The following is a 26,651-nucleotide window of genomic DNA, read 5'->3' as shown; positions in this document are numbered from 1 at the left end:
ACTAGCTGCGTTTACCTCGTCAACGAGAACCTGAGTCATTTAAACTCAAAGAAGAAGCTCTATCTGAAATAAAAAAGAAGACAGTGAATATCTTTCACGATTCACGAATTCACGATCTTGTTGCTCCAGTTCATTAACGAGATTATTGCTTGCTCCTTGTGCTAACCATCGTTCAATAGTAAATATTCGACTGACCCAATATTTTCGTTTTCTTCTATTAATAGGTTTGTTCTCACTTTTTCTTAATATAGAATAAAGCTCATATGTTTTAATAATTTTATGATATATTTCCTGCTTGATGAAAGCATTGTGGTTGTGGTCTAAACGTTTTGTTAATAACAGCAAAAGCAATATTGTTTTTTATTTCATTCTACACTTGTTAAACCATTGCGAATTTTTTAATTTAATAAATAATAATAAGACTCTGTAAGTGTATAAAACAAAATAGAATAATTGAAGGGCTAAGAGCCAGTTATGTAATAAAGAACATTTAATAAAGATATTATAATTAAAATAATCATGATTATAACGCTCCATTTCGACCGCGTATATAAAAATAATAAATAATAAAAGACTCTGTAAATATAAAATAAAATGTTATAATCATGATTATTTTAATTATCTTTATGTTTTAAATGAAACGTTCTTTATTACATAACTGGCTCTTAGCCCTTCAATTGTTCTATTTTTAAAAAAATTTAATTATATTAAATAAATTAATATTTAATATAATATTTACTTACACAATATGGTTATTTACTTTTTACGGCTATCCTCTTTTTTTCTGCGGTCCTACAGTAATTCGTCCGCAGAAGTCAGTTTTGTTCCGCTATTTTCGATACGCGATAATTTCGTTCCTATGGTCCCATGAAGCGGAATTAACGTAAACGGATCGGCGGTTTACCAATCATATAACTGTTTAGATGAAGGCAAATAAAGAAAAATAACAAAACTCGTTTTATAATTGACTATCCGCCTGATCCGCTTACGCGAATTTCGCTCCATGGGACCATAGGAACAAAATTTTCGCGCATCAAAAACAGCGGAACGTCCGCGATTGGTCAGATTTTCGATACGCGCGATCCGCGATACGCGCGATACGCTCCATGGGACTGCATCCTAACAGTTAATCGTAAAATGGTGGAACCAATCAGGAAGGAGAACCAGGATTGACTTCACTCTCTTTATACCCACTCTAATCCTCAATAGAGACACTATGGTTACGTTTACACCGTACATTTAGTCCGCGACCTACAGGATAGGTGTCTTTGTTTGACTTACAGGATAAACAAAGACATCTATCGTGTAGGTCGCGGACTAAACGCACGTAGCCAATAATAAGAGACTGGCATAAGTTCTGTTGGATAGAAAATGGCGTTCACAAGACGATAAGTCATAGGACGCGTTCGCAACTAGGATGGAAAAGCAGAAAAAGTAGAAAAGCAGAAGCCGATCAGAATTCGGATTGTACTGTCATCTTTTACCAGCACGACTTTTGATTGGCTTTTGCCATTCCATATCCAGTCAATCGAAAATTAGCCCATCTATGTCAGTCTCTTAGGCTGTGTTCCAAATTTACTGTCAGCGCTGAAAATGCGACACGTTACGTGCACTATAGATTTTCAGTACAAACAGTCAATTTTGGAACATAGCCTTATTATAGTGTTTCTAATCCTCAAGCATTCTTTATACTGGCTGTAAGTCCAGATCTACAATAGGTGTTTTAAGACTTAAGCCGTAAGAAACTGACCAATTACAGTCGAATCCAAGGGGAATAATCGATTGTGATTCGCTCATTTCCTATGGCTTAAGGCTTAAAACCCTATTGTAGATCCGGGGTAATTTGTTAACTTATGGTACATTTCCACTAAGCACGTCACGCGTCGCGTCGTCCGTCCGCGTCACGAGTTAACCAACCAAAACATTCCATTTTATTGTATCACTTTAAATGGGATGTTTTGATTGGTTAACTCGTGACGCGGACGGACGACGCGATGCGTGACGCGCTCAGTGGAAACGTATCCTTATACCGTAATGTAAGAATTGACCAATCATAGTCGATTATTCTTCTCTCATTCGACTGTAATTGGTCAATTCTTACAAATTACGGAAAAAGTTAACACATTACGGCCTATTATAAATCCTTATATCCAAAGTTGTTCTGGCCAATCTTGCTTTTGTCCAATCTTCTTTTGTCCAATCTTGCTTTGTCTAATCTTTGATCTGTTTTTTATTGCTGCACTTTCTGAATTGGTACACACAGTACAATATATATTTGTTTCACTTCAACTTATTGCACCGGTTCAGAGTGCAGTAATAAAAAACAGACCTCTTGTTTCTGTCCAATCTTTTGCTTTTGTCCAATCTTGCTTTGTCCAATCTCGCGTCTATCTAAACTTCAACCCTCATGTCTTTGGAACGATTTCGCTATAGATAGCATTATTTTAAAATAAACCTTAAAGAATTAAAAAATAAATTTCAACTTTGATGACGTGTACGGAGAAAACAAAATTTTTTTTGCAACTTTCTTCAATTGGATCATAAAATATAACATTTTCTTTTTAAAATGCAATTTTCTTTATCAACGGTGCCGATAATGTGATATGTAGTTCACATCATTTTATAGAAAATGATGTCGCTAATACACGGATAGATTTTTGCTGGTTTTTGCGCGTCATACGATAAAAGCCGGTATGGCCGCTCTCAGGTTTCTCTTGGGTTTGGATCTCTTGTACCTGAATGAGTTGGAAACTTAAAGTTTTTTCACTAGCGCGCTTACACGATTTTTAAACGAGACCTTTTCTGCGAAGACAAGTATATCCGCGATGAATCCCTCAGAGCCAACCGGCACCGAGACTCTCAGGTACAATGAGTTCACATTGGATGACACTGAGATAAGGTTATACGCCAGTTTACTCTTGACAGATCAAACGCTTCAATTTTCTCGACGCTATTCTGACATAATTCTGACACTCTGTTAGGCTTGTTCTTTTTGGCTGAACTTTTGCATCAGTTCATCTTCCTTTTTTCTCCAGGAGGAAAGAAGAGGAAGAAAGATGAACTGGTGCAAAAGTTCAGCCAAAAAGAACAGGTTTATTGTTATTCTGAAATTTTTTTGTATATCGAGCCATTTTTCTTTTGTTTAATATATTTAGACTAGAGGTTGTTCCACCTTTCGGTAAACTTCAGCTCGCTGTCTTGCTCTCTTACTCTCTTATGCTTTTCCTTTTATTCTTTTGTTTATTCAGTAGGTAAATTACCACATAGTTTATTTGAAGATGGAACAATCGATTCTTAATGTATTTTTTTGCACTTTTTTAGTTCTAAGATGAAAGATGTGATCGACGTTCTTGCAATGCAACGCGAGAAAAGGAATACATTACAAAAAAGCATTACAATCGATTATACCAAGTCTAATGATAGCTTTACGGTTTCACGATTTATTTTCGAATGTGGTATGTTGTTATAATAATATTTTATTATTAGAAAGTTGTTTATAAAATATGATTTTTGATAAAATATTTGTTTGATTGTAGGTTTGAAATTGGAGGCTCACTCACTGACAATAGCTACCGCTGCGACGCTATATCATAGATTTATTAAAGATGCGACACCACAAGGATATGATAATTATGTAAAAATGGTTTATAGTATAACTATTTCATAAATTCTGAATAAATTTAATGAATTTCATCTTTTTTTTTTAGCTTTTAGCTGCAACTTGTCTTTATCTGGCTGGCAAAGTAAAGGATGATACGCTAAAAATAAGAGACGTAATGAATGTATCCTATAATACACTTCATAGAGGATCTCAGCCACTCGATCTCGGAGATCAGTATTGGAGTATGAGAGATGCGATTGTTCAAGCTGAACTTTTGATCATGAGAATGCTCAAGTTTCAGGTCACACCTGTACATCCGCATAAAGTATTACAAATATTATTAACTAATGTTAACATGCATGTGTGACAAAGTATGATAACTACATATTTTGTTGTAGTACATGCTTCATTACCTACGATCTCTGCAAGCTTGGTTTGGCGAAGAAGAATGGTCCAAGTATCCTGTCGCTAAGACGAGCATGGCACTACTGCAAGATTTTCATCATTCTCCAGCTATTCTTGACTATCCACCGAATTTAATAGCAATAGCTTGTATTAATTTGTCATTGCAAATTTATGGTGTGGTTGTACCTTTGATGGATGAATGCGATCAACAGCCGTGGTTCAATGTGAGTATTACATATGTCTCTATATCCGTTTATATTAATTAATTAGGTTTATACGTAAATTATTTGTTACAGGTTTTCTGTAAAGATTTAGCGAGGGATAAGTTGTGGGAAATTATGGAAAAAATCATGGCGGCATATGACGAAGAACCTGAAACGAGAGACAACTAATAAGCGCGCGTATCTGTATCTATTATAATAATAAAACGGGTTCCAAGTATTACAAGTTGTTGCCATTGCATTATAGTAGGCTTTTTTATATAACAATATAAATAATAATAATATAAATACGGCTCTGAAGATAAATCTAATAAAAAAAGAAGATAAAAATTGCCAATAGAGAACCAACGCGGTTAACGCGGTTAACGGTGCGCAAGTTTTTTTATTTAACTAGAGTACAAAAAATCGTGAAGCGTTCCACATTTTTTGTACTCTAGTTAAATAAAATTTTGTTTGTCTTTAAAGGACATCGTGCATTTTGAATATCTAAGTTTTTTCGGCATATAAATTTTGACGATGAAACAATGCTTTTTGAACATCCCAGAATAATTTATACGAGTCTTTCAACACTGAACATTATGCCATCTTTTAATTAAAAAAATGAAATTTTGGGACAAAACACATTTTGGAAGTCTGCTCCTCATATAAGCGGTATTCAGCGAATTTTTCTAAACTATTTGATCATCAAATAGCTTAGAAAGATTTATTTTGCAATATTTGAGTATTTATTTATTAATACTGCTTTATTTATAAATTTTAATTTTTATTGTATCATACATACTTAGATTTTTAATTATGTGAAACAATGTTAATGTGATTGTAACAACAATCCCTAAAGAGATTAATATTCTTTAACAAGTTTATAAAATTTTGATGTCATTTTTCTATGAAATATTAAAAGAATAGACATGTAATAATGTTTTCAAAGCTCTATATATATTTTTAATAACTATATTTTCATTGTACACAAAAAAGCTACATGGACGAATCAATATACTTGTGTTGATATACAGGATATGATATGTAAATAAATGCATTTCTATAAATGGATGCATATACAAGCTGAATATGTCTTAAAATATAATATCTTAAGTTTCATTTATTTCATTCACAAAATGATAAAATTTCTTCTGTACATTTCTTTAAAGCGTTTAGTGCAAACTCGATATCACTGTTATCCAGACTAGCAGATATACAAAGTCTAAGACTAGGTCTGGGTAAAATTATTTCACTTTCCAAATAGACAGGCACTATGATCGCCAAGTTATTTTCTATACATTTATTTGCAATTGCAGATAGTAATTTCTCCTCGATCGCACGATCTTTTTGCTCTTTTAAATATACATGCTTCAAAGGCGATTCTGCAAAACTAGAGCACTCTAACATTAGGATTTCTTTAAGACCATTGTGTATCGATAAGGCATTATTTTTCAAAGACTGAACGATCTCTAAGTTATTTTCAATTATATCTAAAGAAGTGATGGCAGCGGATGCTAAGAGAGGTGGTTGAGACGCTGAGAAACAGTAGCCGAGACCAGATAAACGTTGATGATCAATGATAAAGGAGGCTCCTACGCAAAAACCACCAATAGTTCCTATAGCCCATTCTAAAGATCCTAAAAAATATGTACAATATATATAAATATAGATATATAAATGCATACTATTATACATAGATTCATATATTAACAAGAAATATTTGGCTTTGATAATTGCTCCTCACCCATTATCATGTCTATTTCACTTATAGGAATGTTAAAGTATTCAGTAACACCTTTTCCATGTAGCCCAATGGTACCAAATGATATTGACTCGTCGATAAAGATTCTCAATTTGTACTCCTTACACAGAGCCAATAATTCTGGTAGAGGACAGATGTTTCCTGTATTTACATAAATACCTTCTATAATCAGAAAACGTTTGACTTTCGCACCCTTTTTAAGATGTCTTTTATCTATTTCCTCTTGTTTCATTAAGAGATTACGTAGGTCTTGAGCATCATTGTGTTTGAAATATTGAATATTTCCTCGAGATGCGTCCAATCCTTTCTGTATGGCAAAATTCACTCGCTCGTCCACAAATATTAAGTCTTTACGTTTACAATATGCTGGAATTGCACTTGACACAGTGGTGAATCCATACGAGTATGTTATTGCTTCTTCCACGCCCATAAATTTAGCTAAACGTTCTTCTAATTCAAGATGTACATCGACGGTTCCATAGAAGCCTCGTGGTCCGCAAGATCCAACGCCATATTTCTTTATAGCCGCTGCAGCACTTTCTATCAGCTCTGCTTTGTCGCTTAAACCTAAGTAGTTATGTGTACCCAAATTAAGGCAATTTTTTCCATCAACTATCACTCGCTTTCCGACTTTGGAAGTGACATATTTTGGACTTAACGAAGGATGATTCTTCGGTGATTCCGGTACGAGAGACTCCGGTCGCCACTCTGCCAATTTATTCTCCACCAACTCTTTCGAAGGTACTGAGTCCTGTTTACTTCGTTTCTTAAAAATAAACCACACTATCCAAAGCACCAGAATCACTTCTAACAAGGTGTGATAGTGCAACAAACTGTTCCGCAATACTTCCACTGATTCAACAAACAGGAGGTTGGTGTTCATTTTGTTGACTAGTTTGGAATCTGGATGATACTGGCAGATACTGGCACTTTCTTACTATACGAAAAAATATAAACTGACTCAAATTATGGTGAACTGTGGCGACCTCACAAAAAAACAGCCGATAGCGATAAGCTGAATTATCACCACCAAGTTCTTGGCTTGGCTCCTCTGCTCCTCTTGACAGTCTTCGCGCCACTGATTAAATTAAGTCCATGAATAGTTGGAATCTTTAGATGGTTATATAAAACGTTATATAAGAACGAATTACAGCGAATGATAAGTAAATTTGTATTTTAATGGACTATTAATGCAGATGCGTAAAGATGTGGATCAATTACGTGCCTAGTGTGATAAACACAACATGGCACCTTTGACATTTGATTGGTGAATTTTTGTGATCATCCAAATTGATTATAATTTCGTAAGAAATGAATAAAAAAAAGGTTTTATAAATGTAAATTTAATAATAGAATATTAATTTGCGATAAATACGTAGAGTATGTCCATGTATCTGTGAATATAAGAAGCGATAATTTATTATAACTAATTCGGGAAAAAATGTTTCTTATGAAATTATATAAAAAATGGACATATTTTATGTACAATTATATACAATATATTTTTTTCTTGGAAAATTGCAATATTCGATTTTTTAACAGTCATCACCATAATTTTATGTGCATATTTGGACCGTGAATGAAAAAGATTATTTCATTTTTTACAATTATTAAAGAGTCAAAACAAATTATTTTATTTATTATATAATTTATTATAATTATTAAATTGTAAAACTCATGTTTTAGCGAGTAGTTTCGTGAAAAACAAATTAAGCATAAAAAAGTTTCATAATAAAATATATTAATTAAAAAAGAAATTGACTTGCTATTATTGTCTTTTGTTATTAATCAATTTCTATCGTAATGTAGATTAATTTAATTTCGGTTTATTAATTAAATTTTTCTTATTTTTAGAATGAGGAAAGGTAGAAGAAGTAAGTTAAAGCCATAGACATAAAAAATTAAAAATCTACATTATTAAAAATAGACATAATGTTTTCGCATCTCCAATAAAAGTGTGCGGTACAAAAGCTGCACAAAAAATGCAGACGAACTTTTGGCTGGGACTGTACTGCGAGAGAGAGAGGGATACATTGTCGCTTGAAAGCCCTTTCTGTACGGTTGATTAGTAACGACCTGTTCAGTGTTTCTTTCAGTATTATCAGTGTTATTAGGGGCTCCGCACAATAAAAGGTCAATTTTCTACGACTTAAGACCCTACGACTGCTACGACTTCTATTGTAGACCCCGCATAAGGGCTCCGCACAATAAAAGGAACAGGGAACAGAGAACAGAGAATAAGAATTTCAACCTATCAGAAACTGTGTATTCCACAATACATAATTTCTGATAGGTTGAAATTCTTAAGGAGTCTACAGACCAGAGCGGCGTAGCGGTGAGCGGCGAGCGGTAGCCCAATAAAAGCCATGCTTCACTAATGATGTCACGCAAAAGCGTGGCTCTCATTGGGCTACCGCTCGTCGCTCACCGCTGTTTTTACTGTGATTGGTCAATTTTCTACGACTTAAGACTCTACGATTGTTACATATATGCGGGGTCTACAATAGAAGTCGTAGCGGTCGTAAGGTCTTAAGTCGTAGAAAATTGACCAATCACAGTTAATTATTCTTCTCATATTCGACTGTGATTGGTCAATTTTCTACGACTTAAACCCTACGACTGCTACGACTTCTACTGTAGACCCCGCATAAGTCATACAAAATCATTGTCATTGACCAATCACAGTTGATTATTCTTCTCATATTCGACTGTGATTGGTCAATTTTTTATGACTTATGACCCTATGATTGCTACAACTTCTATTGTAGACCCCGCATTACAATTCGAATACGCCGTGCATTTCTCTCGCGAACAAACCTGTAGACGGATCCGTGCGCGTGCAATCGGCGATTTTAAGCCGCCGCTAAAATCGAAGCGGCGGAAAAGAGTACTTCCGGCACATCCGGCAAACGCCCCAGTCTACCTGTCAACGCATCGCCAGAGCTGAAATTTCTGTCCGTACGATAGATCGTGTTTTGCCGATTTTTCGTTGATTCTACCGAGAAAGGGCGGTACAAGCGGCGGTGATTTACGCGAGAATCTTCCACCGAACGGTGAGTGTACATTTAGTTCAGACGACGATCGTTTTATATCGCAACGCGCGACGATGCAGTTCCTTTTCTACAAATTTCTCGGTTTATTTTTCGACAGAAAGCCTAGTATTAAGCGTGATCGAACGTACGATATTCAAATTACGTGCAAAATGAGTAGACTTCTTTTTTCGCGCGGATTTATTTTTCAGGCTGGCTAGTTCGAAGAGATTGAAAGCGCAAAGTTTGGTTATCCGTCGTTGCGCATTCCGGCGAGCGTTGCCTGGCTTGAGTCACGTCTTTCACTTGACGTTTATTGCCGGTGACGTGTGCGTTCGTATGAGTCGTACCGTGCTTGCTCTAAGGTAAACTTTGTCGAGGACTATATCGTTGATTAGGATTAACAGATAATTATTATATCTTGTTAAACTGTTCAACTCTATTGAACTTTCGTACATCTGTCGGAGCGTTTAATGCAATAACCTCCAGAGCAGCTTGATGCACAGATTCTACAGGTTACTCCGATTAACTTCAATTAACTTGTCGATTTACATCTGCAGTATCCTGTTAACGTAAATGGAATTATCAGTTTTTTTTTATTGACACATGAAAAAAAGATTAGATGAAGAGTGATTAATTATATAATTAGAAATTTATCGGTTGAATTTATCTTTAATTAAGTTAATAAGAGAACAATTAGTAGGAATTTAAAAACTTTTAAGTAGGACTAATGTCTATTTCTACCAATGTAGACTAATTTTAATGTTGGTTTATTTTACTCTTAATCCTTTTCTAATTCTCAGAATTAGAAAAAAAATAAAGAGTAACTTTAAACTAAGATTAAATTTAATCTACAAGAAATGGGCATAAGTAAGAATATTTAAGTAAGATTAAGGACAATGAATTGTACAATTAGAAATTATGTCGGTCGAATATGTCATCGATCAAGTTAATTGGAGTTCAATCAAAGTTACCTTAAATTTATCCGTGAAATTTGATTCTTTATCATGAGATGTTCCTGCATAGTTTGAGTTATGTCCATTTCTATCAATATAAATTAAATTTTATTTCCGTTTAATTTTAATTTCTGTTTAACTTATACTTTTTATCTTCTTCTAGTTCCAAGAATTAGAAGAAAATGAAGAGCAAATTATTTTGAGATTAAATAATTAATTTACATTGGTAGAATTAGATTAGAGCGAAGAGATTAGTAGTAATTTCGGTTAGGATGGAAGAAAGTATCACTCATTCAATTGAAAGGCATGCTGCAACAATGAATAATCCATATTTCGTAAAAACGGAGTAATTGAATTTTGGAATATTGATTTTAATTTAAAGTTTATTTACTTCGTTTTTACAAAATGTGTGTACAAAATAATTCATTGTTGCAGCAAACCTTTTAAAATTATAAGATCTGTTTTTTATAACTTAACTAGTATACATTTCTTATACTTCTAAATACATCTTAGTAAACGCAAAGTAAAATAATATAACATCCATGTTATAATTTCACACTCAACAATATAATTGTTACGTACAATGTGTCATATTACATTATATTTTCAATTTAAAATTTATAACGTTAATGTTATAATACTGTTAGTTGATGTTTACTGAGATGTATGATATTTGGCGAAAGTGAGAAGGAAAGTTCTAATGCAGTTTAGTGCAGCAATAAAAAACAAACCTATAGTATGAAAGTGTAACAAAAATATTTAAATTGTATTCAAAATATTCCATCACATAATATATTATTTAAACTATATATGTTGGACATTCCACCAAAATACATTTTGTTACATGTTTAACAAATTTGTAGCAGCAACAATGGTGATAAATTCATAGCAGTATTGCTTGTTTTTAGAGCATAGTAATATAGGAAATTGTTGTAAGATATTGTCATTTGTCATGAAGATCTACTATCATCACATTCATTTTTTTTCTATTTGATTACCAATAAAATTGGACGCTGGTCCGTTAGGATGAATTGAATTGCGTTCAATTAATTGATAATCATTTTATCAAGAAATATTTATCAATATTTATCTTGTTATCACGGACAAAATTATTAACTTTATTTGACACGTGGACAAGAAAGATTAGATTAAAGACGACGAATAGTATAATCAGAAATGTTGTTACTTGTACCGACAGAATTAATTTCGATACCACTCACCCCTAATCTGCACTTTATCCCATGGATAGAGTTATTAATTTTTTGCAATATAGAAGAAAGGATTAAATTGGAGATATCGAGTTCGAAATTTTATCAATTAGATTAACACTTTGATTGTCATATCACACATATTTGTGGGTGACGCGTAAAATTCGTAAAGATTCCGTCACTCATTTGTAGGTGACGATTTTTTAACTCGTCAAGAATGATTTCAAAATTTCAGATATTAAAGAAACGCTATTTATATTAAGACATTTAAAAAAAATAATAAAATATTAAAATATACTCATTTAATTCATAATGCTGCAATCCGTTAAATGTCCGTTTCTACAAATTAGATTAACTTTAATCTCAGTTCAACTTGCTCTTCTAATTCTTAAAACTAGAAAAAGATGAAGAGTTAGTTAAATCGAGATTAAAATTAAACTACATAAATGGTCAAAAGTCAGTCAAAGTTAATTCCGTTAATCCAAGGGTTCAGTCGAAAAGTCGCCCCGAAAGCAGGATGTTGCGATTCTCTTCCGAACAGCGGCAGCACAAGGGACGTGACCCGGAGGTGCGAAGGAGCGGCGAGACGGGGGTAGAACGTTGCATCGCGCCGGTCGAAACTGGGAACGTCAAATCCGGGTGGGCATCTAGGACGTTATCTCCAGCCGCCGCCTCTCCGCTCGCGCCTTCGTTATCGTCGCCGTCTTCCTTGCCGTTCCGTTGATCTCTCGAAAAACCTATTATTTTTTTTTTCCTTCCGCGATACTTATCAGCAACAATCGGAAATTCTCAAGTTTAGATTTATCCAGCTGACGAGTGCGTTTTTGCATTCTGTTATCCTGTGATTGCTCTCGGAATATACTCCATTCTAGAATCTGCTTCTGGAATCCTTCCGACGCTCGGTCTGCGAAAGCTTCCAAAACTCTCGTGCGTTTGTTTTGCTTTTTTTACGAGAGTGTGATGACAATTCTATCGATAATTAACAATTACGTCCGATTCTTCAATTTCTTGTTATCAAAAAATTGTGCATTTTGGAACATATATTCGGAATTTTTGCAGTGTGGCTGGAGAAAAAGAAGCCGTATTATATACAAGGCGATTGCTCAAGCGCGATTTTCGATCGCTTGTGCCTTTTGAGCCTTATTGTTTCAAGCGCTATCGCGCATCGTTTGTGTAAAAAGACGATGATGTTGGTGTATCTCGAGACACACTTTGGGTACTGCACGCATCAGTTGTAATTGATTTGTTATGTTTACGAACGATCATATTGGCGATTTAAACGAATCCGCATGAGACAGCATTGCGGACTGGGAAATTGTTGACCTTGTCACATTAAAAATATTTGTTAAATTTCTGACTGTTGAGTCTATTAAGAAACTTACAGTTTTCTCGTTGAATCAAATAGAATTCTGTAATATTTATTTATAAAAGATTTTACGAGTTATTGAAGAGAAATTATAATTCTTAAAGGTGATATATCATCGTACGTTGAAATACATATTCAAGAAGGGCAGCAAGTATATATAACGACAGATACGTGGAGTACGAGGTGAATGATACACAGGAACGATGTTTAAGTGCTGCGTATGTAACAACGCGTCGAAGGCGAACGCCGAGAGAGAGGATGACACGCCAGTGGGATCGCCCAAGTTGACCACAGCTTCCGTCGAAGTGGATGATGAGATTAAATTCGCGACAAGGGTGGACAAATTGAATGGTGATGTGCAGAAGTCGGAGAAAACGTCGTTAGAAAATATTTCATTAGAGAATAAAGATGTTTTGCTGGAGGATAAAGTTACCTCTCTAGAAAATAAGGATGCCTTGCCAGAGGATAAAGATGTCTCATCAGAGGATAAAGGTGCCTCGCCAAAGAGTAAGGATGCCTCGTTAGAGGATAAGGATGCTTCGCTAGAGGATAAGGGTGCCTCGTTAGAGGATAAGGATGCTTCGCTAGAAGATAAAAGTACCTCACCAGAGGTCAAAGATGCCTTGCCAGAGAATGCCTCGCTAGAGGATAAGGATGCCCCGCTAGAGAATAAGGATGCCTCGCTAGGGGATAAAGACATCTCGCCAGAAAATAAGGATGCCACGTCAGAGGATAAGGATGCCACGTTAGAGGATAAGGATGCCACGTTAGAGGATAAGGATGCCACGTTAGAGGATAAGGATGCCTCGCTAGAGAATAAGGATATTTTGTTAGAGGCTAAGAATGCCTCGCTAAATTCCACCCCGATTCGCGTGAATTCGTTAAATTCCACTCCAATTCGCGTATATTCGAATGGAAACACTGACATCGAGGAAAGCTCGAGTTCGTCTTCGACGAAAGAAACGGTTGAAGAGGCCGGTGAAGAAAGCGGCTACAAGATTGTCGACGACAAAGATAACAGTAATCTTGACGGCGTCGTTGAAGATTGGACGCAACCGACAGAAAACGTTGACTCTATTGATGCTGTTGCTCTCGTCAAAACGAATCTTTATGACGCGTCGGGATATATAGAAAGGACGATCGATGACGGACCGGAGGATGAAGGTGACGACTCGGTATTTGAAGGCTATCCGAGCGAAAATGAGACGAAGAAGGCACCACCAGGTACATTAGGATCCCACGATCCTACGTCTTTGTGATCATCGATATATGAGTCTGTCCACATCACGATAATATTTGATTATTCTTATACAATTTTATACATATTGACATTTTTTTATAATATTGCATTTATAAAAATTTGAATTTCCGGGATATTTAAATTGAGCCACGAACTTGTTTATTATGGACTTGTTTATTATTATTATTCTCTGTTTTGAGCATTTTTTCATCTTTATTTTCAGTTATATTATGAAATAAACACACATCGTCACATTCTTTCAGAATTTTCTCTCATCTGAACAAAAAGAATTTTATCTATATAAGAGATATTGTCTTCTTGTTTAAAAAAATTTATAGTGTCTCTTTTAAGTTTAAATATTGTATAAATAATATTAAATGTTTATTATATACTTAATTATATTTATTTTATTTTTATAACTAATTGAATCTCTAAAATATTATCGATTGCATTTTCAAATATGTTAAAATACTTACATATTTGTATCAAAATTTTCCGCTTGGAAAAATACGTGCTAAATGAAAAATGTATGATATCGGGTTTGGTATTCTATATCAATGCAGTTCAAATGCAGTTATTAAATACGAATAATTAAATAACAATCAAACATGTTTCATTAAAATTGCAATTCAAAATTCTTTTTTATAAAATAGTATAACGCTATATTTATCACAAATTATAAAAAATTGTATATGTTCGAAGTTAAATGCGGCATAATATTTTTTGTCTTATAAATAAAAATGGATTCTTTTCGTGGGCAGACCCATGTTCTACGCTAGCGTAGTAGAAAGAACATCGATCTATAATAATTTCCGTGGGGGATCTGTCACCACTTTGTCAATTGTATATGGGAGTATTAACTTTAACTTGATGGGCGGGGCAGAGCGGGCCACGTGTGACCGCAAGACTCTTCAAGAATGAAAGACATGCATCTTTAAGAATAAAAGCTCGACGTATCATATGTCATTTTCGTAGTTCCCTCGATTCCACGTTGGCTGTCCGAGGAAGACGATGGCGAATACGTCTCGGGTGGATGCAGCGGCATGCAGGAACCGCCGGCGACGCCCGTCGCTCGCGACGAGTTAGCTTTAAGGCGACACAGATTCTTCTCCGATCTGTTGCAAGCTGCGCAGAATTCAACGGAGCACCGAGTGAGATTCGACCCGTTAGGACCGATGGTGCACACCGGTTAGGATTCGCTTGAGAATTTCCTAGGCCCAGTTCCACAACTCACGGTTAATTCTTAATCAAGTTCAACTTATTTCTCATCTTTTTCCAATTCTGGAATTGAACAGAGATGAGGAATAAGTTGAACCTCCCCGGGAAAAAATATTTTATATATAATTATATATAAAATATGTCCATTTATATAATATTTTTTCCCGGATCGGTTAAGAGTTAACCGTGAGTTGTGGAACTGCGCCTTAGTCGGTTGTTATTCTTTCACACGCTGTTAGTTCTGGATTCTAGCCCAGCGTCTGCCTTGCGATTTTCGCCGTAGCTTACAATCCACTCTCATTTATACCAATTCACGATAATCTATTTTATACAATCACTTTCATGAAAAACTTTATAAATTATAAGAATATAAACAAGCGCTATTAAGATATACTTATTTTTTGTTATCAATATTTTCGTATACATTTAAAAAAAGAGAAAAATAAGAGAAACAATTAATTTATCCATGTCACGGTATATGCAGTGCGATTGCAACTATGGTGCACACGCATGTGCATTATACTTTCAATTTTCAATTGAAAGTATTATTACATATCTTACACGTATATTACATATCTTTAGATATGACGATTGAATCTCTATGCGCTATATGTAATACCATTGCGATTATGTTACATTATGAATCATTTTCCGAGCGTATTTCTGTGGATGGGACTATAACTACACGATGTTGGTGGATTCTCTAATAATAGTTCGGAGTATTCTCGCGTCGGATGGAAAGTCATCTCATTTGAGATATCTTTCAGTTTCTTGCCAATTTTCGGAAAGTCTAGTAGCCGCATCGTCGTTTATAATAGGATAATTGCAATATTCTTCAAAACTTAGGTAATATTTTGGCGAAAAATAAAAATAAGGCAAACAAAATATATAGTTAATCTGTTAAGGAAAAGCGTGAGCGGTGTAATTTGTATACAGATTTCATTAGCGAGATGGTTCTGCGTGCATTAGGAAATTTTAATCTACGACACATTGTAAAACAAAGCATATTCTCAAGAGAATTTAAGGACAAATATTGTAATGGAAGTCATTTATGTACCACCCAGTGGAAAAAAGAGAATCATTAACTTAATTAGCCCGATCTTTTTTTTATCCAATATCCCGTCGAAAATATTTAGTTTTATAAAGACAAAACTTCAAAATATGAATACGAAGCAGGTGTTTAATTTGATTCAACGTTCTTTATTTAAAAAATTATGCTTTCTTAATAGAAAATACGCCTCGTATGTGAGCAATTATCAATAATGATGACGATTAAATTATTCATTAATGTAATTATTTAATTGTAGTCGGATACTATATGTATCCGACTATTGTTATCATTAAAAATTACGCCGGTCGCGTTTTTTCTTAAACTGTTTGTATACTATACATGTGTGTGTGTGTGTGTGTGTGTGTGTGTATACACATAATCTTGATACATATAATTTTATTAATATACACACTTAAGTAGCGATCCTAACGCGATGTAGTTATACTAACGTAACTATTTATAAACGTATTCTATACTTAGTGTTCCAAGTACTCGATGAAGTATTCCAAGCGTCTGAGTTTTCCAGATGTTTCCAAATTCCCTCTGAGATAAAGTTTACTTTCTTTTTTGTGTGCCGTTTGTTTATCAGTTTTATTTTATTACTTTTAAACATGAGTGAATGAATAATCTTTTTTTTATTATTATAGTCTGTATACAAACGATTACAAATTTGTTTATAAAATAAATTTCAGGTTGTGAGAGCACCGATAAAGAAGAACATCTAGAAGAATTAGTGAACCGATTGGAAAACGTAACGAGACGACTCGAAAACGTACACTTTGCAGTTCAGACACAAGACACCGCTGTACAAACGAGCACACCTTCTCCGAAGAGGTCTACGTCGTCAGGAAGTAGTTTATCTCTATCGTCGAAGCAGGAAACTGTTCCGAATCCACCTACAAACATGTCGATCGCCGGATATGAGGACTTTTTAGCTGGGCCAGTTAAAGAATATCTACAGTTAAGTAACAAAATCGGCGGCGATGTAGATGTTCATAGTAAGCTCGTGGAAAAGGCTTTTCAGTAAGTAACATTTTAGTTTTATGAGATTAAAGAAGTAGATGAACGTATATATCGAATAAATTATTAAATTATTAAATAATACATAATAAATTGTTAAATATATTCTAATTTCAGGATTCAGCTTCAGTTTATACACATGGCGGCGAGCCGTCCCGCACCGACGAATCAATCCGAACAAGTATCTTTATTTGCGCCTATGTCTGCACAAATACAACAGATTCAAGAATTTCGCGAGAAGAATCGTGGATCTCCATTCTTTAATCACTTATCAGCAATTAGTGAAAGTATCCCAGCTTTGGGATGGGTCGCTGTGTCTCCTACGCCGGCTCCTTATGTAAAGGAAATGAATGACGCCGGTCAATTTTACACTAATCGTGTATTAAAAGATTGGAAAGAAAAGTAAGTTTTTTAAAACTCATTTCTTTTTGTAATTTATTCCGAAACGGAATTAAAATTTACTTATTTATAGAGACAAAATACACATAGACTGGTGTAAAGCGTGGGTGCAAACATTGACCGACTTGCAACAGTACGTTCGTCAACATCATACGACAGGTTTAGTATGGGGAAAAACTGGCGCACCTGCGGGCGTATGCATACCACCCCCTCCGCCACCTTCGATGCCAATCGGAGATATTGCATCGATGTTGAATGACGATAGAAGCGCCCTTTTTGCTCAGATTAATCAAGGAGAAGATATCACAAAAAGTGAATACACTTATTATATTTTTTTTCTCTACGCTACTCTATGACCGGTATTTATAGTCGATTCTTATATTTAAGATCGTCTTAAGTACAGTCTTAACCAATGAACCAATCAGAGGATCGCATTAGCGTCTTAAGACATTGCTTAAGAACTCTCGAAATAAGAACCGACTATGAATACTAGCCTATAATCTCTGTATGAGAATATATTATATGCAATATATAATATGTATATTGTAGGTTTGAAAAAAGTCACCTCCGATATGCAAACACATAAAAATCCTGGTTTGAGATCTGGCCCGGCACCATTTAAAGCACCGACGGTCAACGCGATACCTATGAAAACTGTGTTGCCAGCAAGCGCACCTATTGACAAGCCACCTGTATTTACTAGAGATGGCAAAAAATGGCTCGTGGTATGATATTTCGCAAAGAAATAATAAAAATATTAAATAATGCGTTTCATTATACGTATTATATTATTATTATATATATTAAAAATATTATATTTTTCACAGGAATATCATAAGGGTGAGAATTTAGTAATTGATAACGTAGAGATGAATAATGTGGTTTATATGTTTCGGTGCCAAGATAGCACACTTACTGTCAAAGGCAAAGTGAATTCCGTTGTTATGGATTCCTGTCGCAAATCATCCGTTGTATTTGATTCCTTGGTATCCAGTATCGAATTTGTTAATTGTCAAAGCGTACAAATGCAGGTATGTATGGCTACACAATAGCTCCTTTTGTTATTAGCATGTATATTAAGCTTTTGATATTAAATAAGACTGTACTTTTTTAGTTATAGAAAATACATTGATACATAAAAGATAGATAACTAATTGCTAGATGTTGATATAATAAGAAATTTTGTTCTTTTTTATTATATACGAGAAATCGTTTTCCTTTTCGATACTGCACTTAATTTTAGGATATCCAATTTAATTTTCTAAAAAGCTTTTTCTATCTTATAGATAATTTAATACATACAAATGTAAAAAAAGCGTTTATTTAGAAAAAATGCACTCTTATATAAAAGAATTCGATAAATAAAAATATTAAAAATATTTACAGAGATAAGACAAGTTATACGTCTCAAGTCATTCATTGTAAGTTAGACATTGATGTACATGTATCTGTAATGGAAGGTTTCGCCGTAACTTCTTTTTCTTTTTTTTCAACAGTAATAGTCCACAATTTGTTTTTATGTATCAGCAGATCTGTCGTTGGACTGATGTTCTTCGTGTTTAAAATAAATAGATCCGCCGGATATTTTTTCCGTAAATCGTCATTTGCCATAATAGAAATAACAATCATCTCTTTAGAAGCAATCTTTTTTATATGCTGCATTATGCTTATATCTGATTTACTTCCATATATATCGCTTTTATCTGAATGCTCTTTATCGATTGCCAAGGATTTTACACTTTGATCACTAGACACAATTCCCGAATGTTTTTTTGGTGTGTTTTCTCTGTATGTTGTATTAAGTTTTTCCGAGTTTTTATTGAATATGTCCTTTTCTAAATTTAATTTAGTTAAATTTGACACAGTCCTCTCTACATGCAAATGCCTATTTATTGAAATGTTGTTATTTCGCATAACTTCCTCATCTGTTGCATGAACTTTTGTATAGATCTTTTCTCCCAACATAGTTAATGGACTTCTCGGAGGACTCCTCGAATGTTTTTGATGTTTCATTCTGTGAGATGATTCTAAACGATTCTTTAAAATTGGTATACAAGATTTAGTGGATACCCTTTGTGGTGATATAATAGACTTTGATTGAGTTATGAGTCGCAATTTATTTTTTACACATTTATTTTTGTCGTTGTGCAGTTTTGCATACGGCTGATGTAATGTACCGCTGATGTATTTCGTATTATGACGCATCAAAAATGAATGTGATTTTTTTGGGTATATATTAACTTTTAAATCTTTACGTCTATTAGTTATTAAAGACATGTCGCTTTTAGCTTTAACTTGGGAATATGTTTGGAATGGTTTTATGGAATAACGTTCTATTCGAGGCGATAAATTTGCGATGCCTATAGATATTTCATCATTTTGTTTTAAATTATGTAATAAGGTACTGTCTGTATTTAGTGTTTCATTTTCTTTATTTAATGAGAAAGGTAGTAAAGAAGCAGTGGGATCAAAAATGAAATCGTTTTTCTTTAACATCGGTAAAGGAGATGTTGTTTTCGGATTCGTTGAATAATCACGTTTTGATTTATCAAGAATAAGATTTGAGTTAATAAGTATCGTCAAGTTAGAATATTCTGATGGTAATTCGTTTGGCGTTACTATATTTGTATCTGGACATTCATTCACGGATATTTGTTGTTTAATAACATTTTGTTTCGTTTCTTTCTGTACGTTTAAATGCGAATGTTTCATGTCCGACGTAGATTTGAAAGATACGTTGTCCATTTTTACATCACTTATTATCTCTTCGTCGGTGAAATACGAATTACTATGGGAGATCGAATTGCAATTAGATTTCGTTAGATAGTCTTCGCGTGCTGTGTGAATAACTTTTGCATCAGCATTTGCGACATCGAGTGAAAAATATGATATTATTGATGGCTTACTTTCAGTGACTTGTGTCTGCTTTTTACATTTATAGAAATCTGCATTCACATCAACTATAGTGCCTTTATCAGTTTTATTATTTTCTGTATTTGAGTGTTCTTCATGATGAGGTGTGCTCGAATCCGGTATTTTGTGTGTACATGTTGAGTCAGTTTTGCAAGAATATGTTAGAATTTTTGGAAGAAATAAATCAACTTCTTCTTTTTCTAATTCTGTAGGTATTTCTAATTGTTGTGTATCGTTCTTGATAGAGAATTTATTCTTAATAGGAGTAATAAGTGTTTTCTGTTTGTATTCTTCTATGTAATTCGGCCATGTATTTGTTAAAATGTCTGATGATTTCTTTGAAGAACCAATAATTTGATCGGTGCTGTTGCTGCTAGACGGTACGATCGATCGATTATATACTACTACATGACTCGCCTCACCTAAACATCGAAAAATATCGTTTTTACCTTGATATTGAAGTGCTTTGCGTGCTTTGAAAATTGCTATATTTTGGCTTTGAAGAAAAGTATCTATATAATCTCTGATATTTTTAACACGTTCCAATATGAGATCTTCGAATTTTAACATTGTTGGCGAACATTTATCGGTTATATTGTTGTCGATATCGGACGATGCATTTTCTCTTAAATTTTCTTGTACGCATGTTCGAATATTTTGTAGGACAGTTTTCGTTTGCATCGATCTCTCATCCATATCGACTGGTATCGTTATCGAGATTACTTTTTCATAAATCGGAGGTTTCAACGAAACGTTATTCTTAATCTCGACATTATTATTATTATGACTCGCGAGATCCGTAATGCTAAAATATTCCGAAGATGCTTCGGGAATACAATCCTGGCTCTTTGCATCTTGTTCGTCTTCACAATGTGTAAGCGTATTTACTTTTTTCAAATATTGAGGACATAAGTCACGTCGTTGTTTCATTTCTAGACAGATGTAACGTTGATTAATTTTATCATGAGAGTTACTAACAACTGGCTCTTCCTCTTTGATATCTATTATCATCGAAGGAAAATTATTATTTGATATCAGTGAAGATTCATCCGCAATATCGCCATGTTTTACATTACTTATCGGACACTTCGTTCTTGAGTGTGTCAGCAAAGTATTCTTGAAATGTAAAGCCTCTTGAAGCAATAACACTGTCGATTTATTTTCCCTACTATTGCTATTGTTTGATATTTTACTTTGACTGCTATTTTGAGATATTGTCACATTCTCTCGATATTGTTCTTTATCAAATGTGTTGCTGAATTTTTTAGTAGCGAATCTTTCTTCTAACGATGCCTCGTTTTGAGTTTGATTTTCCTTATTTTCAGATGATAAAATATAGAATATTCTTTCTGATATTGCTTTAGATATGTTATCTCGTGTATTGAATAAAGTATTTGTTTTAATTGCATATTTATTGACTTTAGGATTCGATTCCATTTCGTGGTTACAATTGCGATCTAAAATATTTTCGCACAAGCATTCTTTGTATTCATTTTCGTAGCTTTCCGATGTCTGTAATATTGCATTGCGGGAACGTAAGTGCGGTTCTGCTGGCACAAATGCTGGAAGATTGCTCTGTATATCATGTTGACTAAATCCTTTAGAGTAAGTATTTCGCAATGTAAGATTTTCACTAGAACGTCGATATGTTTTCGACGTATGTGATGAATCGGTTAAGGAAGATAAACTGTCTTCTGAACGATTTAGCTCGAAATATTCGCTTGAAATATTCATGACCGGATTTGTTAGAACTGAATTTATTTCATTGCTTTGATTTGATTGATTCGATTGTTGTCTTTTTGTGGACTGATTCGTGTCTTGATATGTTTGCAACACATTATGTAAATTCTGAAGTCTCTTTCTGACTTCGATTAAAGTTTCCTGAGAAGGTTGTATATTTTGCGTTGGTTGCATTATCGGAATAACTGGGACGAGTTCTCTCGAGGGTGCACGGTTGTTTGTCTTTAAAGCATCAACGTCTTTAGATACGTTCACTTTATTTTGATGATATGTTTCTTCAGTACCTATTATCATGTTATTTTGCATCCGTTTTATGCATTTCGTCTCATTTATTTCTTCTTTTTTTGCTGTTACAGAAGCATCGCAGAATGTTTCTCTTTCTTCCGTTGTCGACAAAACTATCTAGAATAAATGTATAATTATCATACAATATTATTTATTAATTTAAGTACGGTGATTGATAAACTTACTTGTCCTGCTGTATGTGCGGTTTTTAAAGAAGATACCTTGCTCATTTTTGATGGCCGATTTAATGAACGTAGATATTTATCGTTACGTTGCAATTCCTTGAGAAATGATTTACATTTATAGATAGTCTCTGTGAATTTCCAGCATGGGTTGTATTTAGCATTTGTCGCATATACATCATTTTCCATTGAGGAAGGAGTCATTTTTGAAGATTGATTAATCACGTTCGAATTCAGTGGTAGAAGCTGCACATTTCGGCGTTGCAACGTGAAATTTTTGCTTTTAGAGAGATCATTTTTCTTCCTACTCGCATTTTGCGGGTATATATGTGCCCTCGCTGAATATACACTAACGAAATAAGCTAACTCAGTGATTGCACAGGTTACCTCAAAGATTTTGCGCTTTCTCTGAATTCTTATTACTATATGATAAAGCAAAACATATAATAATTAATATCATGTTATATATTAATGTTTTTTAATTTTGGATGGAAGGTTTCGCCGGACAAAACATTAATAGCGCTTCCTATTAATATTTTTTTTTAGTTCTTTATTTTTAATTTTTCTATTAATGCTTTATTAATAGTTTTTTATAATGTCTTTGCGTAAAAAAAAAAACTAATTAAGATCGGGAACCATCATCGAGAGAAAGTGCAAAATATTTTTGAAGCAATCTAAGACTTGTGCTTATCTGTATAAAAATTGCATTAATGTTATATGAATAGGAAAAATTAATGTAAAATCGAATGTATTTCTAATTTTTGTACTTCACAGATTGGTCACTAGTAGATTTTAAAGTTTCAATGCTACTGCAAGCTGTTGATAATTCACTGTGTTTAATATGTTGTGGAACATGTTCTTGTTTTATATCAAAACGATTCATTAGTTTTGCTTCTGATGAACGAAGCGCTTTTGAACAAGGAGCATATATTTTGCTCTTCGATGAAGGACTGAAATAAACCATTATTATGAAATAAATATAAATATATGAAAATCTGTATTCTTTCATAATTGACTCATTAAAAGTTTGTTAACTATTCAATATTTTAAACTTCTATACGTACTTTAGCAGCACGTGTTTTAGCCAATTTTTTCGGTCACCTGGGTTGGATACAGTCATTCTGATCTTCCGCAGCTTCGGATTTAAATTACAGATTTGATGTGGTAATGGCCAAGTTCCATATTGCATTTTGTACGTTAAAACATTGATTTTTAATTCCAGATCCTGAATTTTATATCCGACTTTATTTAGTATTTGTTTATTAAGCACAGCATGTTTCGTGTGCATATTTTTGCAATATTTTATACGGATAAGTATCGTGGAAGTGATGGCTATCGCTAAAACCTTCAAATATTAGACAATGAAACACAATCAAAGATTTTTTAAACCCAATAATAACTTAGCAAGAAAAAAAATTCTTAATTTTATGAAACTAGAATAAAAATAACTTGTAGATTTAAAATATTTAGTTTGTAATATAAATCTTTAACAAAAACAAAAACTTTAAAAGCGATTATTAATAATCTGTGGAGTGTATATACATAATTGCATACCCATATAATTCCTTCTTTTGCTAAATAATCTACGACATCAGATACAACCTCGCTCCATAAATAATTTGTCACCGCGATTACACAGTCTTTCCAATTTGTCTCACATGTTACCGCCACAGTTTCGAAATTTCCACCTAAAACATTTCCATTCGTTCGAATTTTTTGAAAAATAAATAAATTTTTTCGATGTACACTATTTGTGTTTTATTTAGCATAGCGTTAAAAATAAGAAAAATAAGAAAAATAAGAAAAAATGTTCTTACCAACTTTCCACGGCATTTTTATATACGCAATGCTTGTTGAAATAATATTTTAATGCAAATGAAATTATGCGTGTGAAATTGGAAAAACTGTCAGGCTCCTATATCTTCTACTACCGATACATGTTCGGCATGGTTTGCAAAGCCGAGCACTTATGCACTGGCAATTGTTATCGAAATGCACTCTGAATATATTGCCAGTTACTGCGAGTACTGAATCGAGTTTTAGCCTAATGTTAGTGTACCATAACATTGTGATATTAATAATATACTTCCACTATGGTTAATAATACGAGACATTGTGTCTCCTGATATCTTAATAATATATATTAATAATCATATCTTTTTTATATATTTATTACAGGTTCTTGGAAAGGTACCTACAATTTCTATCGACAAAACGGACGGTTGTCAAATGTATTTAAGTACAGATTCCCTGGGTGTTGAACTTATCACCAGCAAATCTAGCGAAATGAACGTCATGGTACCCAAAGCCAATGGAGATTATGTAAGTTAGCCTACAATTTATAGATGCAATTTTGTAATTTTTATAATTCTACGTGAATATATTACATTGCAGAGCGAATATCCAGTACCGGAGCAATTTAAGACTACTATTAGCAAGAACGGTCTTAATACCATGGCTGTTGATTCTCTTGGTTAAAAACGAGGAATTTATTTCTCATTATTAGGCATAGCCTATGCATCTTCTTAACAATATAATTAAAGGTATGATCGTCAAAGATATTATCAATTTATTAATAATATTATTTATTATCTTCTGCAAATAATGTGCAGAATTAAAGAAAATATCAGATTTAGTATTGTATATCTCGCTTATGTCTAATGGATTGGCTTCGATCATATATACATATACATATATATATATATCACTATGTTCCTGAACATAATAAGTTGTACACATCGACGAGATGCATTCGATAATTAACAGTAACAACGTATCGTTAAATTGTTTGAGAAATTTTCTGCTGTTTGAAGATCCTTATATTATCAGGCTAACATATTTAATTGTATTGAATCATTGAATATCTTGAATCAAGATAATCTACTTTTGCAAAATGCTGAACTCCTTTAATGGTTGTAATATATCTAGCGGAGTTTATGGATCATTACGGGATTTCTTTTTCTGTGGATAGGTATTATATATTTATATATTTTAAGATCAAAAATGTGAGAAGACATAACGAATGATGTTAAACATAATATGAACAAAAATTTTATCGTCTTCGAGTCGCTCTTTTATACATTTACACCATTTTTTATCGTACGAGAAGTTTTGCTCAAACCTGTCGCTGCACAGAACTTTCTGGTATGCCGGATGGAATGAACATTGTATATGTACAGCTATCAGGAACCAGATATACTAGGCCTCTGAGCATTACTCCTAAATGGTGTCGGATGCCATCATCAATAGTTCGATATATTTTGCCTCTACACTTTTACTCTGTCGAGTTCAGTATTATACAATATTTACAAATGAGATATCAATAATCGAGAATTGAAATAGAAATCTAACAGTGTGACATTTAACGAGAGTACGCTAATACTAATATTACTTGAGTAAGATAAAATTACCTAAGTAAAGTACTAAATGACATTTGTAATGAACAACAGCGACATCATTAGCAATTATTTGTTTGTTCATATCGCACAATTTGTAATAAAATACATAATTATTTCATCTATTTTTAATTTGATAACAGTATTGTAAAATTATTTACAAAAGCTTTTATTTAAACGTTAATATGTACGATATATTTAATATTTTTCGTGGAAATGATTTTTGGTGATGAAAATCTGACTAATAAAGTGAAGTTGTATATCATTCTTTGTATTGTTATATTACCTTCTAATTGTCCAACTAAAAATTGGAGACAATGAAAAGAACATGAATTTTACAAAAAGAATATATTTGCTGCCATTTTTTCTTGTAAACTTCACATTAATTATAAATTTTATAATAATTTCGTAATATATGTACACATTACTGTGAAGATAAGTCGTGTCTGTTTACATTATAGACTAGACTTTTTATTTGATCAGATCTTACCAATAGCATAATTTAAAACATTTGTCTAAAAACAGAATTAATACAAATCAAGTTAATTTCAATCTGCCTGAACATCATTATCTATATAGAGAGATCTATATACTGACCATTAATAACACGACATTAAGAGAGATTTGCAACGTTCTAAATAAATAATCGCAAAGTTTTTTTTCTACTTTTTCTCGATATAT

The 26,651-nt window shown here is 33.4% G+C and overlaps 4 protein-coding genes across 6 annotated transcripts; 2 read left to right on the top strand and 2 right to left on the bottom strand.

Annotated features, from left to right (window-relative positions):
• The first annotated feature begins 2,675 nt into the window (after positions 1 to 2,675).
• Positions 2,676 to 4,456, top strand: koko (cyclin Q). Of its 2 annotated transcripts, none has more exons than XM_018444160.1 (6): positions 2,676 to 2,863; positions 3,322 to 3,455; positions 3,537 to 3,634; positions 3,708 to 3,926; positions 4,000 to 4,230; positions 4,303 to 4,398. In XM_018444160.1, exons 1-6 carry the CDS (start codon positions 2,826 to 2,828, stop codon positions 4,396 to 4,398), a joined length of 816 nt encoding a protein of 271 aa, XP_018299662.1. In that variant the 5' UTR covers positions 2,676 to 2,825. The 2 variants fall into 2 exon arrangements, with proteins under 2 accessions (XP_018299662.1, XP_018299661.1); XM_018444159.1 differs by having other exon boundaries at positions 2,826 to 2,899; positions 4,303 to 4,456.
• Positions 4,457 to 5,142: 686 nt separating this feature from the next.
• Positions 5,143 to 6,851, bottom strand: Spt-I (serine palmitoyltransferase subunit I). The gene is made up of 2 exons (XM_018444149.1): positions 5,951 to 6,851; positions 5,143 to 5,843 (listed from the first exon to the last, which is right to left on the bottom strand). Exons 1-2 carry the CDS (start codon positions 6,849 to 6,851, stop codon positions 5,332 to 5,334), a joined length of 1,413 nt encoding a protein of 470 aa, XP_018299651.1. The 3' UTR covers positions 5,143 to 5,331.
• Positions 6,852 to 8,933: 2,082 nt separating this feature from the next.
• On the top strand, positions 8,934 to 25,121 carry capt (adenylyl cyclase-associated protein 1). 2 transcript variants are annotated; one of them, XM_018444332.1, is made up of 9 exons: positions 12,615 to 13,751; positions 14,743 to 14,955; positions 16,729 to 17,059; positions 17,174 to 17,458; positions 17,529 to 17,767; positions 18,005 to 18,180; positions 18,283 to 18,486; positions 24,754 to 24,897; positions 24,970 to 25,121. In XM_018444332.1, exons 1-9 carry the CDS (start codon positions 12,731 to 12,733, stop codon positions 25,051 to 25,053), a joined length of 2,697 nt encoding a protein of 898 aa, XP_018299834.1. In that variant the 5' UTR covers positions 12,615 to 12,730; the 3' UTR covers positions 25,054 to 25,121. The 2 variants fall into 2 exon arrangements, with proteins under 2 accessions (XP_018299835.1, XP_018299834.1); XM_018444333.1 differs by lacking the exons at positions 12,615 to 13,751; positions 14,743 to 14,955 and adding an exon at positions 8,934 to 9,021.
• On the bottom strand, positions 22,919 to 24,543 carry LOC108720361 (uncharacterized). Its single transcript, XM_018444334.1, has 5 exons — positions 24,393 to 24,543; positions 24,130 to 24,263; positions 23,640 to 23,920; positions 23,343 to 23,525; positions 22,919 to 22,997 (listed from the first exon to the last, which is right to left on the bottom strand). Exons 1-5 carry the CDS (start codon positions 24,406 to 24,408, stop codon positions 22,964 to 22,966), a joined length of 648 nt encoding a protein of 215 aa, XP_018299836.1. The 5' UTR covers positions 24,409 to 24,543; the 3' UTR covers positions 22,919 to 22,963.
• Positions 25,122 to 26,651: the final 1,530 nt, after the last annotated feature.

This window comes from Mycetomoellerius zeteki, unplaced genomic scaffold (assembly GCF_001594055.1).
Source record: "Mycetomoellerius zeteki isolate Tzet28-1 unplaced genomic scaffold, Tzet1.0 scaffold149, whole genome shotgun sequence".
Taxonomy (NCBI): domain Eukaryota; kingdom Metazoa; phylum Arthropoda; class Insecta; order Hymenoptera; family Formicidae; genus Mycetomoellerius; species Mycetomoellerius zeteki.
This window is presented reverse-complemented; position numbering and strand designations above follow the sequence as displayed.

Bases quoted from the DNA above. Each gene is read 5' to 3' on its own strand.
- LOC108720361 (XM_018444334.1), bottom strand. The intron at 23,921-24,129 runs GTATGCAATTAT...TAATATTTGAAG, and splicing joins CAAAAGAAGGAATTATATGG to GTTTTAGCGATAGCCATCAC. The intron at 22,998-23,342 runs GTACAAAAATTA...TTTATCATATAG, and splicing joins ACTAGTGACCAATCTGTGAA to TAATAAGAATTCAGAGAAAG.
- capt (XM_018444332.1), top strand. From the start codon at position 12,731: ATGTTTAAGTGCTGCGTATGTAACAACGCGTCGAAGGCGAACGCCGAG. The intron at 13,752-14,742 runs GTACATTAGGAT...TCATTTTCGTAG, and splicing joins GACGAAGAAGGCACCACCAG to TTCCCTCGATTCCACGTTGG. The intron at 18,181-18,282 runs GTATGATATTTC...TATTTTTCACAG, and splicing joins ATGGCAAAAAATGGCTCGTG to GAATATCATAAGGGTGAGAA.
- koko (XM_018444159.1), top strand. From the start codon at position 2,826: ATGAATCCCTCAGAGCCAACCGGCACCGAGACTCTCAGGTACAATGAG. The intron at 2,900-3,321 runs GTTATACGCCAG...GCACTTTTTTAG, and splicing joins TTGGATGACACTGAGATAAG to TTCTAAGATGAAAGATGTGA. The intron at 4,231-4,302 runs GTGAGTATTACA...TATTTGTTACAG, and splicing joins ATCAACAGCCGTGGTTCAAT to GTTTTCTGTAAAGATTTAGC.
- Spt-I (XM_018444149.1), bottom strand. From the start codon at position 6,851: ATGAACACCAACCTCCTGTTTGTTGAATCAGTGGAAGTATTGCGGAAC. The intron at 5,844-5,950 runs GTGAGGAGCAAT...CATATTTTTTAG, and splicing joins TGAAATAGACATGATAATGG to GATCTTTAGAATGGGCTATA.